A 20,833-nucleotide genomic window follows, 5' to 3' on the forward strand; every position below is an offset into this window, starting at 1 on the left:
CCTGAGCTTATGTCCCTGCTTTTCAATATAAGATACCAAGAGAATGTAGAAGAATTGATAATAGAAGTAAATTAGAAAGTTGTTTAAAATGGTATGCTCTATCTGAATCATGAAAGAAAAATGTTAAGATTCATGCCCTACTAACTCCCTTTATATATATATATATATTTATTTCAGAAGAAAATGCAAATACCTACAATCATGGTAAATCAGTGGTAAAACATAGTTTCCAAATAACAATATAGATTAGTCAAGTGGGTAAAGGCACAGCTGATAATTAAGGAAAAGGTCCCATGGCATCATTTGTCTATAGTGCTATAATAGCATGTTCTAAGTCTGTGCCAAAACAAGGAAATCATAATAAAATTGCTTGTCTAGGTTAGCAATATTAAAGGGATAGGAAAGTCAAAATTAATTCAGATAAAGTTAAGACACTTTTAAATTCACTTCTATTTTCAAATGTGCTTCGTTCTCTTAGTATCCCTTGTTAAAATATGAATACGCACATATCATACACTAGTGGGAGCTGCTGCTTATTGGTGCCTGCACACATTTGTCTCTTGTGATTGGCTAAATAGATATTTTCAACTTCCTGTCAGTAGTGTAATGCTGTCCCATCGGCGATGAATAACAAGATAATAACTTTGATAATAGAATTAAATTGGAAAGTTGTTTAAAATTAAAAATTGTATTTCTATCTGAATCATAAAAGAAAATTTGGGGGTTTACTATCCCTTTAAAGGAGGTAAACTGAACACGATGTAATGAGATGTTTACATACAGGAGCTAAAGGGAATGTTGTAGGTAATGTCAACCTGATTAGATCTGGGGAGGACTAGGTAGTAGGTATTAGTCTTAAAGTGTCAGTAAATGAAGGTGTGTTACGGCTCACATATAGTTACACAGTAATGTTATGAGCACTACAAGATAAAAAAAATTCAATCACATATGTAAAAATTAATTTATAGCTTTTTGAAATGACCCAAAACGATAGTTAGGTAAGTCCTATCTGGCCGCCCATCTAGCCGATCCTGCAGTGGAAGTGTAATCTAGGCTAACTGTCCGTCCCATGGGAAGATCTAATAATGCCCCTAGTAACTCCCATTAATACTCGTTCACAGTCTACTTTCAGGCAAGCGATTCTCGCTGTGAATTAAAACTGCTCATGCGCAATACCTGCACTAGAGCGTAATCTTGAATTTTATTATGACATTATGTTTGGGAATCTAGGCCTTTAAAGGGACAGTAAACCGTGCTTTTTTCTTAAAATAATTATAAATGCCACATGTAAATATAGAAATCTAGCTGCATTTCACCTTTCCAAACATTGTTGATGGTTATTAAAAACTTTTCTAAACTTACTTCCATGTTCTGAACTCAGGCCGCCCAATGCCGGTAATGTAAATTATTTATTTTTTTATGCTGAATCTGCCTAACCTTTCCCCTATGAATCGATCGCGCAGCTCCTTAAATGTCAAGGGCGCGCGTTACTTGATTGACAGGGATTGTTAAATTAAAACACGGACTCGCTATAGTTATTATCAGTGGTGAAGTAGAAGTATTGTTCAAGTGACAGGTTGTGTAGTTGGTTTGTCCATAGCTAGTGTGGGAGGTGTATATTTTTTCCAGAGTTTGGGAATTAATTGTTGAGCACCGTTTAGAGCTATTGGTAGCAGTGTTGTGTGCTTTTGAGCTAAGCTTGGGAGATTTTTTTAAAAGGAAAGGTAGAGGGTTAAGTGGGAGCCTACAGTTAAAGTGCCAGTAAACCTAAAAAAAATAATGTTATATAATTCTGCATTGAGTGTAATGGTGCAGTCGGGCCGGGCTGTTACTAGACAGCTGGCCAGATGGGCTCTGAGGGAAAACCAGACCCGCTCAATAGAGCACAGAGGGCGGGTCTGGAAAACCCTCTTTTTTTTTATAAAAGTTCACCGGATATATTATGTTCTATAAAGCTAGCACTCATATAATGTTATATAATTCTGCACTATGTACAGAATTATATAACATTATTTTTAGGTTTACTGGCACTTTAAGTATATTGTTGATGGATGTGCACACATCTTGCCAGAATTGGGATAGTTTGGGACAGTCCCACTAAATGTGAAAAGGCGAACCTATTGTATTACAACCTCTCAAGCAACGATCAGAAGCACCAACAAAAATATGTTTGAGTTTCTGAGGTTTGAGGTACCACCTTAATAAGAATTAATAGTTTGTTTCTAGAAGAGCAGGCAAATGAGCAGATTTAGTTGTCTTGAAGAAAATTGTGCGCCATTCCTTTACTGATAATGTGTAGGGCAACTCCCTGTGCCAGGAGGTAACATAAGTGGGAAGTGTTTAACTATTGAGTGGGATAAGAGATAGAATAAAAAAATTGTATAGTTGGGAGTATCTAAACCAATTAGTGAAAAAGCCATTCACAAAAGTCCCCAACATATCCCTAGATAATATTCTAGTAGAATCTACTAATGTGTGTATTGGCAAGAGGTGGTGTATGTTACTTATACCTTTTAGGGTTATTTGTAATCCTACTAGAAATTCTAAATCGTTATGTATCGGGGTTAAAAGGGATTGTAGACAATGCAGAATGTTTGGATATCAGTTTCATACAAAACTCAAAAATCTTGTGAATTATTGGGTATGTATTAATTAAAGGGGGTCAACAAGAGAGCTTCCCAATTGGGGGCAGTTAGTCAAGTCATGCGTCAGTCTATCCCAAGTTTGCAGTCAGTTTCATCTAAGGTACACGATTCTAGGATATTGTGTAGAAATGTAGCTGCACGATATAGGCTTATATCTGGAACACTCAATCCACCTAAGTGTTTAGGGGTCATTAGTGTGGACTTTGCCACTCTGGGAGGTATTTTACTCCAAATGTAAGCATGTATAACAGCCTGTAACCTTGGAAAATACAGTGTTGGAAGGGGAATAGGGACGGTTTGAAGAATATACAATATCTTAGGGAGGATAGTCATTTTAAAAACATTCATCCTACCTGTCCAACAAAATGTTTTTGGGTGACCACTCAGAAATCTTCAAAGTGATAGTTCTTAATAGGGGTTCATAATTCAAGTCATAATTTTTGTGGGTCCGCCGAGAGGTTAAATCCCAAATATTTGAGTGATACATGATTAATAGAGTACAGTAGGTCTTTATAGAGTTTATTCCTTCTATTAATATTTTTATAACCATTAAAGGGACACTGAACCCAATTTTTTTATTTTGTGATTCAGATAGAGCATGCACTTTTAAGCAACTTTGTAATTTATGCCTATTATTATTTTTTCTTTGTTCTCTTCCTATCTTTATTTTCTGGACAGCACTTTTTTTATTGGTGGATGGATTTGTCCACCAATAAGCAAGAACAACCCAGGTTGTTCCCCAAAAATGGGCCGGCATCTAAACTTACATTCTTGCATTTCAAATTAAGATACCAAGAGAATGAAGAAAATTTGATAATAGGAGTAAATTAAAAAGTTGCTTAAAATTGCATGCTCTATCTGAATCACGAAAGAAAATTTTGGGTTCAGTGTCCCTTTAATGTGCATCCACTTTCCTCATCCTTTGCCTATATTCAAAACAAGTGGTACGAGTAGAGTTGCCACATAATTTGAAGAATTGCATCAGTTTCCATAAGTATACAGCAGCTAGATGCGCTATTTCTGCATATTTCACCATAAATGGGGCGGTGCAGAAATAGATGTGCAGAGTAACCCATGCAGAGAGAGACACACTCTGTGTCCCTCTCTGCATCAGGTAGCGGTGGTGCCGACCGTTTGTGGTGTGGGAGGGTTATGAGGGAGGTGGGTGGGCGGCCCATTGCTGGAGGGGGGAGGGAGGGGCGGGAACAGGTGGGACTGCTACACTACAGCAAAAATAAATGCTGAGAGCAGGATGGTGAGGGGATCCTAGAGTAGAAAGGGGGAAAGATCTTGGAAAAGAGAGATGGGTAAATGAGGGGGGGGGGGGCATCTACACTACAGATAAAACATGTTTTTTAATAAATAGAAAGAAAAATTAATAATTAAAACTGGATACTGGCAGACAGCTGCCAGTACCTAAGATTGTGGAAACTAGTTAGAGTGGGGAGGGTTAGAGACCTTTTTGGGATCAGGGGGGTTGGAAGGTAAGGGGGTACTCATACACTGAAGAAAAAAATAATAATAATAATAAAAAAAGGGACTAAAACTGCATACTGGCAGACTGCTGGTACCTAAGATGGGGGTGACCAGTGGGGGGTGAGGGAAAAAAGAGGGCTGTTCGAGAGGGATCAGGGCGTTGTAAGTGGGAGAGTAATCTTTACACTACAGCTAAAATTAACCTTACAAGCTACCTGATTGACCCCATTCACTGCTGGGAATAATAAGTGTGGGGCGCATGCTGCAATTAGCGTCCTAATTACCAAAAAGCAATCGCGAAGCTTTTACAACCATTTGTGCCATGATTGTACAGTATGTAAATAATTTCAGTGAGAAACCTAAAGTCTGTGAAAAAGTTAAAAAAAATGTATTTGATTGAATTTGGAGGTGAAATGGTGGCATGAACTGCTGCCATATAGGTCTCCAGAAATGGGCCGGCTCCTGAGCATACATCCCTGATTTTCAACAAAAAATACCAAGAGAACAAAGAAAAAGCGATCATAAAAGTAAATTAGAAAGTTGTTTGAAATTGCAAACACTATCTGAAACATTAAATAAATAAATTTGGGTTTCATATCCCTTTAAAATACCGGCCTTGTCGGTAAAATACTGGCTTGGTGGCAACCCTAAGTAAAGGCAATTAGATTCTAGCAGCTACAATATGTAAATCCACATTGTGCAGAAGTGTCAGAGAGAAAAGAAAAAAAAAAATCAGTTTTGAAGATATGCAGAGGATAAAGGGTGTAACAAAGCAAGTTATAAATAATATTTTTTATAAAGGTAGATTTAAGTTCCCATACTGGGACAGCTTATTATGTACTAGGTTGCATTGAAGATTTATAACAAATTTGGGCGTGTCCAAATTCAGTCAGTAGTAATAACTTTGTGAGATCTCAGACTTAACTTTCAGGATTATTTATTTACCAAAGCCTGGGTCTGAAGTTTTTGAATTAAATGTATATTTCATTGTATTATTCTTTTCAGCCCACTTTCCTTAGCATATGTTACAGAATATAGTTATCAGACATAGACACTCCAGCATGCTTTCCCGCCAAAACGATATACGTCCCTTATGGCTCCTCACATTTGGTTCTGTCAAATTGTCATTGATGCCCGCCCTTTTCATAGTAGGACGTTTGTAACGCGCAGATTATATACATATATCGAATTGCTGCATAACGTTTATTTAGCAGAACAGATATATCTTTATGTTCAAGTTACGGTGTATACATTTTTGAGGTTGTTGCCGCACAACGGATGGCAGCGCAGCCATGCAAATACCGTCTGGGGCGGGAAATAGGTAGGGGCAGCTATGGGGTAGTGTATGAGGCTGAGGTATCAGAAAGTGGTCAAAGGGTAGCAGTAAAAAGGATCCAGTGCAGCGAGCCGGAGACTGTGGAGTTAGCCCTACAGGAGTTCTGGGCCTTGCGTAGCGTTCAGAGCCAGCACCGTAATGTGATCCGGTTGGAAGAGTGTTTGTTGCAGTGCGGAGCTGGGGTGGGCGATATCCAGGCGATCAACCACCGCCAACATCGCAAATCAGACAATCACTTACTGCTAGTGGAGACCTGCCTCAAGGGGCGAAGAGCGAAACCTCCCGCGGGGGAGAACTCTTCCTGCTCTCTCTGGTTTATCATGGAGTATTGCGATGGAGGCAACCTCAACGACTTCCTGCTGTCCAGGCCTCCTGATCCGAGGCTACACCGAAGCTGCATGCAACAACTTGCGGCGGCTGTGGCTTTCTTGCACCGCAACCAAATAGTGCACAGGGACCTAAAGCCTGACAACGTGTTGGTGGCGCACGGAGCTGCGGGGCCTGAGCTCAAGGTGAGCAAGGGGCTCCTCATGGGCCTTGGAGTAAGGCTAACTTCTAGTCTGTAAACTGGCCCCTGAGAAAACAAGCAACACACCAAGGGAATACACAACCATATTCCCTCATTTAGCAGGATAGTACCTATTGTTGTAAGAGAAAGCTTCTTGGCCTTTCATAGCTCTACACATGTTCCTTTTAAATGGCTGTCCCCTATTTAAAGGGACAGTAAAGTCAAAATGAAAGGGATTCTAAATCCAATTTTTTTCTTTATGAATCAGAGCATGCAATTTTTAAACAACTTTCTAATTGACTCCTATTATCATTTTTTGTTCTCTGTGTATCTTTATTTGAAAAAGCAGTAATGCAAGCATATAGGAGCCGGTCCATTTTTGGTTTAGCACCTGGGTAGTGCTTGCTGATTGGTGTCTAAATGTAGCCACCAATCGGCAAGCAAGACCCAGGTTCTGAACCAAAAATGAGCCAGCTACTAATCTTACATTCAAATAAAGATAAACAGAGAACAAAGGAAATCTGATAATAGGAATACTTTAAAAAGTTGATTAAAATTGCATGCTCTATTTGAATCATGAAAGTTTAATTTTGACTAGACTATTCCTTTAAAGGGATACTAAACCCAATTTTTTTCTTTCATGATTCAGATAGAGCATGCAGTTTTAAGCAACTTTCTAATTTACTCCTATTATCAATTTTTCTTCGTTCTCTTGCTATCTTTATTTAAAAAGCAGGAATGTGATGCATAGGAGCCGGCCCATTTTTGGTTGAGAACCTGGGTTATGCTTGCTTATTGGTGGGTAAATGTAAGCCTCCAATAAGCAAGCACTATCCATGGTGCTGAACCTAAAAATGGACTGGCTGCTAAGAATTACATTCCTGCTTTTAAAATAAAGATAGCAAGAGAACAACATTGATTATAGGAGTAAATTAGAAAGTTGATTAAAATTTCATGCTTTATCTGAATCATGAAAGAAAAACCAAGAAAACCATGCAAAATTAATAGAAGTAAAGTGGAAATTTGTTTTAAATGCCATGCTTTCCAATCCATTTGTTTAATTTTGCCTTTACTGTCCCTTTAAGTGATATTTTTTTTTTCTAACATAAAATAGTGACATAATCTTAATTTATTTCTTTATTACATTGCCAGCAGTATCTCTTCTAATATTTTGCACAAGTATTTTTTAGAAGTTTACGTAATACTTTTATTATTACCTGCGTACCCACATTGGGTCATGGGCATGTTGCAAAAAGTAATGACTTCTAGACGTTTAGATTGTTCCTAAAGTTGATGCCGCTATAACTAGATTGATTAAGAATACTATTATTCCTACATATAGTTCATGCAATTTTTGGGATTCTATAAAAAAAAAAGATGGAATTAAAGGGACATTCTGGTCAAAATTTAAATTTACATAGATGAATTACATCTTAGAATAGAAACATATTGGCAAAAATGCTTCTAGTGAAAGTTATCACTGTTTAAGTGATGTGATTTTTCTCTGCATGTGCATGTGAAGTATAGCTAAATATTCTCAGTGCACCAGCATTTTAAATACTGCAGCTGCTCAGAGCACCAGTGGGGCTTGTATCATATCAGCACTTAACAAATGTAATCATTACCAGAGGATACAAGCACATTAGGTTCTCTGAGCAAGTGCTGTGTTTAAAAAGCTGGTGCACGGTGCATATTTAAATACACCTATTTAAGCTGTAGCTTTGATTAGAAGCATTTTTTTCTAATACGTGTATACTGGTATTAGAGGGGGGGGGACTCCCGGACTTTCACGGACTTTCACAGAAGTGCGTGATCCATTTCTTACCTGCCATCATCACTAAAGACGGCATGCAAGAGGACATCTCTTCTCGGCTGGACACTCCTACCCATCTAAAAGATTTGAGCTTTACTAAAAGGATAACAATCGACACCTATCTGGAAACACTAATCTCACCAAACCGGACTCAATACCCTTTATATGAAGTCTCACAATTGGGCTCTGGGACGATGTTCCGGAAACAGGCAACACCCTGGGGTGGAGGCCATATTCACAACCCACTTTTAGCTATTTAGACACACCATGCTTCCAAAGGAAATTTTACCGTTTCCCACTCTCTGTTTTGGTTAATGTTTCTCACTTTCATAAGCAAATGTTATTTAGTGTAGTACGTGTGTCTTTAAACTTAGTGGTCATAATGTTCATAGAGTTTGTATATGGTAGAGATGGGTCTTAAGACCACGCTATATCCCCTTCTCACATAGCCTTTATTTACTATACTCATAAAGATAGAGATGGTGTGTTTTTCTCTTAACACCTCAGTCCTTACTCTGTGGCTTTTGGCCGGAGCCATGGAGAGGCAGAGATGTATTCTACATGTGTGTGGGACATCTTCTCTTGCTTAACTTTGTAAGAAATATTTCATTCACTTTTTCAGGTTTAAATATAATCTTATAAAAGTTAAAGCTGGTATATCATTGCTCGCAGTTGCCGAAGCATACCTCTGTGACTACAATAGTGTGGCAGTTGATCTAACAGCACTATCTATCACACCTTAGCACTTAAAGGGACATGGTACCCAAAAAATTTCTTTCGTGATTCAGATTGAGCATGAAATTTTAAGCAACTTTCTAATTTACTCCTATTATCAAATTTTCTCTTGGTATCTTTATTTGAAATGCAAGAATGTAAGTTTAGATGCCGGCCCATTTTTGGTGACCAACCTGGGTTGTCCTTGCTGATTGGTGGATAAATTCATCCACCAATAAAAAAGTGCTGTCCAGAGTACTAAAACAAAAAAAAAAGCTTAGATGTAGAGCTGCAACAACTAATCGTCATAATCGATTATGAAAATAGTTGTCAACGAATCTCATAATCGATTAATCGAGTTGCAATTAGTTGGTCTGTGCACAACACCAGCTGCTTCACTCCAATGAACTCCTGCATATGGTATTGTGTTTTATGGTTATTTTCTTAGCCTAAAGGACGTTTACAGACATCTACTTTTCACTTTTTCAGGACAGTATACGTTTACAACTACCCCTGGCTTATGTGCAACCCAGATATAATAGTCATCATTTGGATTGTTTATATTAAATTTGGTGATTTGGAACTATGCTTTGCATGATATAGTGCTGAGCTTGTTATTTACACCTTGCCTCTAGATTGATGGGAGTTATTTAAATTGATGTGCACTATTATTTGCACAATTATTAGCGTATTGCTTGCTATTGCTGATTATATGTACTGTATAAATAAATGTGTAAGGCTTTGTCCTGTTATTGATATACAGTCCTTAGCGCTTTTGATTTTGTTTTTTTATTGTTTTTTTATATTTTTAATAAATTGTGATAATATGTACCAGATTCAACCTTTATAAGTATATATTCGTTATTTTTAGAGTGGACTAGTTATTTCCCCTAACCTTATATCTGGTTATTTACCATTGCATACAGATATTCAAGATATTTTTATGTTAGAATGAAGTCAAGGGCTACTTTATTGAGAGGCCCCTTGCCAAGGTAGAAAACACTTAGCATTGGTGAAGAGCTAACAAAGATAAATATCCCACTTTGGTGAAATTGGTAAAACCCTACTTATACACCTCAACAGCCTTTTCTCTGCTGCAGGAAATATAGCTGCAAACAGAGAACCAGCCTTAGCCAGAAACATGTGGACATGTTGCAATTTTTGCATTTCAATGCAAAGTTTCTGAAAAAGTGAATAACAGAATGTTATTAACAGTGATAGCCTAACTCTTTCTAGTTCTACCTCTTTTCAAACTGTTTGTGGTTTTGTTTTGTTTAATTATAAAACTGTGCTCTGCTGCTTAAAAATTGAAGAAACAGTTGTGTTAATGTAAAGTTTTTGTCTGAAGTTTATATTTGTAACACTCATTATGTGGATTTTATTTAAAACATAAACTATTATTGATTCTCTTTTTATCCGATTAATCGAAAAAATAATCGGCCGATTAATAGATTATGAAAATAATCGTTAGTTGCAGCCCTACTTAGATGCCTTCTTTTTCAAATAATGATAGCAATAGAACGAAGAAAAATTGATAATAGGAGTAAATTAGAAAGTTGCTTAAAATTGTATGCTCTTTCTGAATTACAAAAGAAACAATTTGGGTTCAGTGTCCCTTTAACCACAGTAAAACATATATTTGATAACTCCTACTCTCCTGACTAACTCTACGATTGGTTTGACTCTTGACCACTAGATAGCTTCATTCGCACACCAAGAATAATTGTTTTGCTGTTATTATAAAGCTGGAGTATATATACCCATTTAGGTTTATCAAAGATACACATCCATAGGGCTCCAGCCCTAAAAAAAAAAAAGTTATCATACCCCCTTCTGATTACTGTGACTCACCATGATAATTTACTTGTTGCTTTCCTTTCTTATATGGCACCGTTATTTAGAACTTGTATGTTCCCAATTTTGGTTTATGCATCCCTCTTTTGCATATAATAGTACTAGTATTGTATTACTTTTCTTTGAGATGCTTTATTTTATGTTTTTCTTTCTCTTTGATTATTATCAACCCCTGATCACAGATAACCTTTGCCTTAAGGGTCCAAGAGTGACCTATATTAAGCTAAGGGGAGAAAATGAGGATAGAACATTTTTAGGTATATATTTGACTGTCAGATATGATGTGAATATTTGAAACATTATCTGTACCCTATATTTCTTGTGTATGTATATCTGGACCAAAGAGTAATTTGCATACGAACAAGAAAATAGAGAGACCCACTCCAACTGAGACAGAACAAAAGCAAGAAAAACTTCCGTGCTTGTCCACAAGGCCAGTGCCAATCAGGGTGTAGTTTCTTTTAGAACATTATGCCTTTCACAGAGAAAAATATTCTGTAGCATATCAGTCGGATCCTGCACAATGACAGTCTAGCGCTGAAATACCAGGCAATTCTTAAGAGAAAACAACAAACCCCCAGATGTACGTTTCGGCCTCCCTTGGGCCTCGTGAAATTAGTCTTGGGTTTCCCTATGAGTGAAAAGGGGAAACCAGATGTGGACTCCTTGCACATATGCCCAAGAGAAATGCAACTGCACCTCACTGACGAGGCCCAAGGAATGCCAAAACGTACGTCTGGGGTTTGTTGTTTTCTCTTGTTCAGAGAAGAATTGCCTGGTATTTCGACGCTGGACTTTTATTGGGCAGGATCAGACTGATAAGTAACAGGATATTTTTTCTCTGTGAAAGGCATAATGTACTAAAAGAGACTGCACCCTGAGTGGCAATGGCCTTGTGGACAAGTACAGAAGTTTTTTTAGATTTTGTTCTGTCTGTTTAGTGCATCTCTCTATTTTCTTGTTTGTAAATAGACTAGCAGCAGGATTTAATACTAAACCCAATTGTTCATTTTTTGTTTTGGAAGAAATAAAGCATTTGATAGATTACACTGCAAAGTTTGCATTTGTTCCAGTCTGTTTCCAGTGGGTTAAAGTGGCAATAGCAAATAATAGCTGTAGATCTTAAGTTTCTATAATATGGTGGCTAAATATATTAAACCCTTAGCGACCGAGGACGTGTCGGGCACATCCTACAAAAACTGACAGTTAAGGACCACGATTGCTTTCACGGTATTGCAGCGATGCCTCGATGTTGAGGCATCGTGCAATACCCTTTACTTACCATCCAATGCAGAGAGGGCCACTCTGTGGCCCTCTCTGCATCAGCCAGCGATAGTGCCGATCGTTGGTGGGTTGTAGCCATAGGAGGGATGCGGGTGGGCGGCCCATCACTGGAGGGGGCGTGTGAGAGTCAGGAGCGGGTGGGACCGCTCCTGCCCCGGCATGTAATTAGTGAGTGCCACTTTGGAGAGGGGAGATCAGGGTTGGGAAATGGATCTGGGAGGGGGGTAGGGTATTGAGGGGGGGCAGCTACACTATGGGAAAAAGAGTTTTTTGAAAAATAAAATTAATAAACTGGCCAAAATGTATTGCATTGGGGACTGGCAGACAGCTGCCAGTATTCAAGATGGCAGCAAGTAGGTAGATGGGGTGGTTTAGAGAGCTGTTTGGGGGGGTTCAGGGCGGTTTGGGGCTAAGGGGCGATCCTACACTACAGTGTGTGTGTGTATATGTATGTATGTATATATGTATATATATATATATATATATATATACACTGTGTGCAGAATTATTAGGCAAATTAGTATTTTGACCACATCATCCTCTTTATGCATGTTGTCTTACTCCAAGCTGTATAGGCTCGAAAGCCTACTACCAATTAAGCATATTAGGTGATGTGCATCTCTGTAATGAGAAGGGGTGTGGTCTAATGACATCAACACCCTATATCAGGTGTGCATAATTATTAGGCAACTTCCTTTCCTTTGGCAAAATGGGTCAAAAGAAGGACTTGATAGGCTCAGAAAAGTAAAAAATAGTGAGATATCTTGCAGAGGGATGCAGCACTCTTAAAATTGCAAAGCTTCTGAAGCGTGATCATCAAACAATCAAGCGTTTCATTCAAAATAGTCAACAGGGTCGCAAGAAGCGTGTGGAAAAACCAAGGCGCAAAATAACTGCCCATGAACTGAGAAAAGTCAAGCGTGCAGCTGCCAAGATGCCACTTGCCACCAGTTTGGCCATATTTCAGAGCTGCAACATCACTGGAGTGCCCAAAAGCACAAGGTGTGCAATACTCAGAGACATGGCCAAGGTAAGAAAGGCTGAAAGACGACCACCACTGAACAAGACACACAAGCTGAAACGTCAAGACTGGGCCAAGAAATATCTCAAGACTGATTTTTCTAAGGTTTTATGGACTGATGAAATGAGAGTGAGTCTTGATGGGCCAGATGGCTGGGCCCTTGGCTGGATTGGTAAAGGGCAGAGAGCTCCAGTCCGACTCAGACGCCAGCAAGGTGGAGGTGGAGTACTGGTTTGGGCTGGTATCATCAAAGATGAGCTTGTGGGGCCTTTTCAGGATGAGGATGGAGTCACGCTCAACTCCCAGTCCTACTGCCAGTTTCTGGAAGACACCTTCTTCAAGCAGTGGTACAGGAAGAAGTCTGCATCCTTCAAGAAAAACATGATTTTCATGCAGGACAATGCTCCATCACACACGTCCAAGTACTCCACAGTGTGGCTGGCAAGAAAGGGTATAAAAGAAGAAAATCTAATGACATGGCCTCCTTGTTCACCTGATCTGAACCCCTTTGAGAACCTGTGGTCCATCATCAAATGTGAGATTTACAAGGAGGGAAAACAGTACACCTCTCTGAACAGTGTCTGGGAGGCTGTGGTTGCTGCTGCACGCAATGTTGATGGTGAACAGATCAAAACACTGACAGAATCCATGGATGGCAGGCTTTTGAGTGTCCTTGCAAAGAAAGGTGGCTATATTGGTCACTGATTTGTTTTTGTTTTGTTTTTGAATGTCAGAAATGTATATTTGTGAATGTTGAGATGTTATATTGGTTTCACTGGTAAAAATAAATAATTGAAATGGGTATATATTTGTTTTTTGTTAAGTTGCCTAATAATTATGCACAGTAATAGTCACCTGCACACACAGATATCCCCCTAAAATAGCTATAACTAAAAACAAACTAAAAACTACTTCCAAAACTATTCAGCTTTGATATTAATGAGTTTTTTGGGTTCATTGAGAACATGGTTGTTGTTCAATAATAAAATTAATCCTCAAAAATACAACTTGCCTAATAATTCTGCACTCCCTGTATATATATATATATATATATATATATATATATATATATATATATATATATGTGTGTGTGTATATATATATATATATATATATATATATATGTGTGTATATATATATATATATATATATGTGTGTATATATATATATATATATATATATATATATATATATATGTATATATGTGTGTATATATATATATATATATATATATATATATATATATATATATATATATATATATATGTATATATGTATGTATATATATATATATATGTATATATGTATGTATATATATATATATATATGTATATATGTATGTATATATATATATATATATATATATATATGTATGTATATATATATATATATATATATATATATGTATGTGTATATATATATATATATATATCACACATTATCTCTCTATCTCTCTATATCAACTCTCAAATGACCTGAAAACAAAGATTGTTCAACATTATGGGTTAGGGGAAGGCTATAAAAAGCTATTGCAGAGATTAAAGCTGTCAGTGTCCATTGTGAGGAAATGGAAGACCACATGCACAGTTCTTGCTAAGGCCAGAAGTGGCAGGCCAAGTAAAATATCGGAGAGGCAAAGGATGGTGAGAACGGTCAAAAACAGCCCACAAACCACCTCAAAAGACCTACATCATCTTGCTGCAGATGGTGTCACTGTGCATCGTTCAACAATTCAGTGCACTTTGCACAAGGAGAATCTGTATGGGAGAGTGATACGGAAGATGCCTTTTCTACACACACGCCACAAACGGAGTCGCTTGAGGTATGCAAATGCACATTTGGACAAGCCAGCTTCATTTTGGAAGAAGATGCTGTGGACTGAAGAAACATGGAGTTATTTGGTCATAACAAGGGGCGTTATGCATGGCGGCAAAAGAATACAGCGTTCCAAGATAAAACACTTGCTACCCACAGTAAAATTTGGTGGATGTTCCATCATGCTGTGGGGCTGTGTGGTTAGTGCTGGTACTGGGAATCTTGTTAAAGTTAAGGGTCACATGGATTCCACTCAATCAGCAGATACTTGAGAATAATGTTGAGGAATCAGTCACAAAGATGAAGTTACACCGGGGCTGGATATTTCAACAAGACAACGACTCAAAACACTACTCAAAATCTACTCTGGCATTTATGCAGAGGAACAAGTACAATCTTCTGGAATGGCCATCCCAGTCCATTTCCTCACAGTGGACAGTGGCAGCTTAAATATCTGCAATAGCTTTTTGTGGCCTTCCCCTAAACCATAATGTTGAACAATATTTGTTTTCAGGTCATTTGAGAGTTGTTTTGAGGCCCCCATGTTGCCACTCTTCAGAGGAGAGTCAAAGAGAACAACAACTTGCAATTGGACACCTTAAATACCTTTTTATCATGGTTGGATGCCCCTGTCTATGAAGTTCAAGGCTTAATGGGCTTACCAAACCAATTGTGTGTTCCGATTAATCAGTGCTAGGTAGTTACAGGTATTCAAATCAACAAAATGACAAGGGTGCCCAAATTTATGCACCTGTATATTGCACATTTTCTGTTAATCCAATAAACCTAGTTTCACTACTGAAATATTACTGTGTCCTCCAGTTATTTGATAGATCAAAATGAAATTGCTGATCCAAACACCCAATTATTTATAAATGAAAATCATGGAAATTTTCAGGGGTGCCTAAATTTTTACATACAACTGTGTGTATGTGTATATATATATATATATATATATATATATATATATATATATATATATATATATATATATATATATATATATATATATATATATATATATATATATACTTTTAGTACTGCCAGACTTCTGCAGACTGCCCCCTTATTTCAGTTCTTTTGACAGTCTTGCATATTAGCCAATCGGTGTTCGCTCCTCTGTAAATTCGTGTGCATGAGCTCAATGTTATCTATATGAAACGCATGAACTAACGCCCTCTAGTAGTGAAAAACGGTCAAAATGCATTTATATTAGAGACGGCCTTCAAGTCTAAAAAATTAGCATATGAACCTCCTAGGTTTAGCTTTCAACTACGTATACCAAGAGAATTTTCTGTTTTAGTGTGCCTTCAAATTATGCCACTTCTCAGGGAGACGCACACAGTTTATTTTAGCTGCCTCGATACCCTAATTTTATGACACTGGAACTCGCGCTCTCACACATGCAAATTACAGTAAAGGTGATGAATTATGCATGCAGCTTCAGTGTATAGTGTGGCATCCCAAAGATGGAATCATTTGTATTCATGAAAGAATTTTTAAATCCCCCACACCATCCAGAAGTAGGATTACAAGTAAAAGAATTTAACAATGGCTGCAATGTTGCGTTAATAGGGGCCATAGAGTGTTTTGAGTGGTTGTGCAAAATGCTTACCCTGTGTATGTTTTGTCAACAGGTAGCAGATTTTGGGCTCAGTAAAGTCTGCCAAGGTAATGTAAATGTTAACCAGCATCGTTTCTCATCTGCCTGTGGCTCAGATTTTTATATGGCACCAGAGGTTTTCGAAGGACGCTATACTGCAAAAGCAGATATTTTCTCCCTTGGGATTCTCTTTTGGGCTATGATTGAAATGATAACCTTCAGAGATGCAGAAACTGATAAAGAACTTCTTGGTAAGGGCTTCTTCTGTTTTCACATTTCACCGAGCCACTGTTGCTATTTATAAATTAAACTGTGTATCATATTAAAACTCCACTGGATAACTGGATTCTTAAAGCATTTATTACAAGTATTGTTCAAGGTTCAAGGGACGTTCAAGGGACAGTAAAAGTCAAAATTATATTAATTCATGGATCAGATAGAACATGCAAAGAGACTTTTTAATTTGCTTCTGTTTTCCAATTTTGCTTTGTTTAAAAGATACCTAGGTAGGCTCAGGAGGAGGGAATTACTACTGTGAGCTAGCTGCTGATTGGTAGCTGCACATATATGCCTCTTATTGGCTCACCCAATGTGTTCATCTAGCTCTTAGTAGTGCATCACTTCTGCTTCAGAAGGATGCCAAGAGAATAAAGCAAATTTTATAATAGAATTATTGTGGAAAGTTGTTTAAAATTGTATGCACTATCTGAATCATGAAAGGAAAAAATGGGTGTCATGTCCTTTTTTTTAAAAGAGAAATATGATAGCACTCAGGGTTTACTTTGTTTGCAAACACTTCCGATTTTAAAATAGTGTGTATTGGACAAACCAAGTTTTTCTGTGATCGCTTGTAACCGGCATACATCCCTCACAGTAGCGTGTCTAACTTCTCTCTTCTCTAACGTACGTTTTCCCACTGTGTGTGGCTTTTTCAAGGATGATTAATCCAGTCCAATCCAGTAGTTTATAGCCCTTACAATGATTCTGCTTGCTTCTATGTTTAATAACGTTTAATTGATTCTTAAGGAGATAAATGGGGAAATCATTGGGGTCATTTTCGGGACTAGAAAACTATTAGTTTAGACCAGATGGATCCTCCATAAATAAGCCACGTCATATGGTTAAGTTTGAGCGATCCTACAAACAGCCCAACTTCAGTCCTCAGGAAGAGGAATTGAGGGGTGCAGAAGTTAGCCTAGTATCTGCATTTGTGACACATAAGTTCGGACATTCAGGAAAGCAGCTGGCTCTGCCCCTAAGATATTTATTCCTTCTCATTATCTTCAATATGGTGCAAATTGCAAAAATGAAAAATTCCATCCTTCTATATTCAATTGATAAAGGGACATTTAAACCCAAAAATGTTCTTTTATTATTCAGATAGAGAATACAATTTGTAAAATGTTTCCAATTTACTTCTATTATCAAATTTGCTTTGTTATTCTTTGTTGAAGGGATACCTAGGTAGGTAGCGTGCACATACCTGAAGCACTACATGACAGGAAATAGTGCTGCCATCTAGTTCTCCTGCTAATGTATAACATTGTTGCAAAACGGCAACCATATAGTGCTGCAGACACGTGCACAATCATAACCTTACTTTACTGCTTTTCAACAAAGAATAACAAGAAAACAAAGAAAATTTAATAACATAAGTAAATTGGAACGTTATTTAAAATGTTCTATCTGAATCATGAAAGAAAAAAATTGGGTTTTATGTCCCTTTAATGTAAAGCATATGTATAAAATCAGAAGTTGTGATGTATCAGTTTTTTTTTTTCTTTTCTCTTTTTGGGGAGGTAAACTGATAATAAATGTGGAATGTTTTAAAAATACTTTCATGTTTCTGTTTTTATCGTGTATGCTATAGAAACTGGCACACAAAATGAAACATTTTTATATTGTGGCTTGGGCTGGTTAAAAAAACCCAAAAAACTATGTTGTCAGAAAATTTATCAAGTGTGAAAAAATGTAGTACGAGGTTATGAAATGGTTAACATGTTTACAAATTGGATACTTACAAATATGCTGCCTTAGATTTTATTATAAAACAAATGATTTAAAAATGGCCATTAAATGGATATGAAACCCCAAAAAATATTGTTTCAGACAGAGCAGGAAATAGTGCTGCCATATAGTGGTCTTGGAAATGGAAAACATTGTAGCAAAACTGTTGTCATATAGTGCTCCAGACATGTGCACTAGTTTATGTCCCTGCTTTTCAATAAGATACCAAGAGATCGAAGAAAAGTTTGTAAAAGAAATAAATTTAAAAAGTTGTTTAAAATCGCATGCTTATCTGAATCGGGAAAGAAACATTTTGGGTTTCCTTTCCCTTAAATCATTAGTTTTCCATTTATCATATTCTTTACTGTATTATGTATTCATATGGCTTTGGGCAAGTTTTGTTCAACGTTTGCTAAAATTAATATTGCATTTTTTTTATTATATCTAGGAGTATATATAAGTCAAGGAAAGAATCTAATCTCTGTGGGAGAAGCACTGCTGGAAAACCCCAATTTAGAACTACAAGTGCCATTAAGGAACAAAAAGTCTATGACAAGTGAGATTTCCAGTCTTATTTTAGATATGCTAGCCTTAAATTCAAAAGAGAGACTTGACGCATTCCAATTAGAGATTCGACTTGAACAACTATCTTATGGAGAAAAGCGCCAGAGGTCAGGAGCCTAGCTTCCCAAAAAAATCCAGATTTTTTTTGCAAAATTAATTTATACACAATCCTTTAACTACAGTCATTGATGGGTGGTACAGTTATAAAAGACAACGGTTTGGATTTTTTGCCAATATTCCAAGAATTTAAACGGGTACTGCTGGCAAAATAAACTGAATTAACAAACTGTATTTTAAAATTTTAATATCATGAAAGAAGTTTTCACACCTATTGACGGCTTGTAACATTTGTAATTATTATTGTAATGATCTAGTGTGAATGTGATCAAGTTTTAATGTTTTTGTTTTAGTATTTTTTTTATGTGACATTACTTTTAATGTATAACTGGAACATGTCTGCAATCTGCATATTTTACAATACTGAATGAGTTTCTTTCTCCTATATAATAAGTAAACTTATTTTAAAATAATATTTTTAGCACCCTTGATGTTTTCTATAATAAAGATCAACAAAGGATTAGAGATGTAACATTTCCAGAAATTTTGAAGCTATAAAAAAGACAAAAAAAACCCCAACTTTTTTTCTTCCTTCCTGTTTTTGGGGAAAAAAATGCGGAGTACGCATACAAATTGAAAGTCATTTTGTTATTTTAGGAACCTAAAATCCAGTTTGTAAAAAAGTATTATACTTGAAATAAAAGTAAATCTTATTAAGTAAATAATCTAAATTTGCTTTTTAAAACTTAAGTTTTTGTTGCAAAAGCTGCAAGGTCTGGATATGTTATGAAAATGTGAGCTATAAGGAACCTCTTTTATCAGTACAGTACATGAGAACAGGTACCCGCACCCCCCACATCAACATAACAAAACTAAGAACCTTATTTCTTTCCAAAGGCAGGGAGAGTCCACGACACCCCAGACAAAGGCTCTACATAACCCTCCCACTTCCCCCATCCCCCCCCAGTCATTCTTTGCCTTTCGTCCCTAAAGGAGGATGGCAGAGAAGATGCAAGAAGAAATAGAGTATAGTCCTTTAATGGGTATTTTTCCCTTCAAGAGAGGACTGGAGTTTTTGAGTAGCCATGTAATTCTCTCAGTGAGAGTTGTGGTGAAAGTTAGCTACTAGATGTTGCAGGGAACTATCTCTGTCCTCTATCTAGTACTTTAGTGCTATCACCTCCTTGGGCAACCAGTGTTGGTGATTTACACTGCTTTCCATTATTCTCAGGTCCCTGTCAGAATTGGAGAGTAGACTGTCGGACCTTGTGCTGTGTCTGCTCCACAGCACGGTTCCTGGAGGGTTAGTTCTTATATTTTATTTCTGGGGATTAATGCCTAGTGGGCTCCCTTAAAATAGGGGACTGTTTATTATAAGATCACAGTGTGGTACTTTAATTACTCTAATGGATCTGGGGACACATTTTAACAGCTTTGTTATGGAGGTTTGAAATTTAAGTAGTTGGGGCGTGTATATGTGCTGCTTTGCACCTTCTATCATAGGAGCACTTGTGAGGGTTTTTTATGACTAAGTGTGACTAAAATTAGTCACTTTTAATACTGCCGGGGCTCAGAAGCGCTACACAGTTTTAATTCAACTTGCACGCATTTCCTCCGATATGAGGGCCGTCTCTTTTGTTGCGTTTATGTGACCGGGTGCAGTTGGCTAGTCAGGAAGCTTCTATTGCCTTGAGTGAATATACTCCTAATTACTTCAGTGATACCGCTTAAGGGAGAAAGTATCATAGGAGGTGGTAAGTGCACCAGCTAAGGCTGCAGGGCAGAAGTGCCATTTTTGTATTAAAGAGGTAATTGCTGTTATATTCATACTGTTGAGACCGCATATCCCACTATGGAGGATACTGATGTTAACCCCTCTGAGGGTTCCCCTATTAATGTATCTAATACTTGTTTATTTTGTGAGGAAAATATGATTTGTCCTCCTGCACAATTCTGTTTTACATGCCTAAGTTTGGTATTACAAGCCAAGAAGAGGTCTAAGTCAGTGTCCCCCCCTCTAGCAAATGCATGCTTTCTGAGCCTTCCACCTCTCAGGACTCTGTTGTCCAAGATATGCCGGTACTTTTGCCCAGTCCCCTTTTAACCCTATTTCACAAGCAGTGCCCTGCGGCACAT

At 37.3% G+C, this 20,833-nt stretch overlaps 1 protein-coding gene across 1 annotated transcript; it reads left to right on the forward strand.

The window, feature by feature from the left end:
* Positions 1 to 5,399: 5,399 nt before the first annotated feature.
* LOC128655254 (serine/threonine-protein kinase 35-like) lies at positions 5,400 to 18,760 on the forward strand. Its single transcript, XM_053708915.1, has 3 exons — positions 5,400 to 5,969; positions 16,104 to 16,320; positions 18,525 to 18,760. The coding sequence occupies exons 1-3, from the start codon at positions 5,400 to 5,402 to the stop codon at positions 18,758 to 18,760; spliced, it is 1,023 nt and encodes a 340-aa protein (XP_053564890.1).
* The last annotated feature ends 2,073 nt before the right edge of the window (positions 18,761 to 20,833 follow it).

The sequence above is a fragment of the Bombina bombina genome, chromosome 4 (assembly GCF_027579735.1).
Source record: "Bombina bombina isolate aBomBom1 chromosome 4, aBomBom1.pri, whole genome shotgun sequence".
Classification (NCBI taxonomy): Eukaryota; Metazoa; Chordata; class Amphibia; order Anura; family Bombinatoridae; genus Bombina; species Bombina bombina.

Coding starts and splice junctions, on each gene's coding strand:
- LOC128655254 (XM_053708915.1), top strand. CDS start 5,400: ATGGCAGCGCAGCCATGCAAATACCGTCTGGGGCGGGAAATAGGTAGG. Junction 5,970..16,103: donor CTGCGGGGCCTGAGCTCAAG/GTGAGCAAGGGG, acceptor TTTTGTCAACAG/GTAGCAGATTTTGGGCTCAG. Junction 16,321..18,524: donor AACTGATAAAGAACTTCTTG/GTAAGGGCTTCT, acceptor TATTATATCTAG/GAGTATATATAAGTCAAGGA.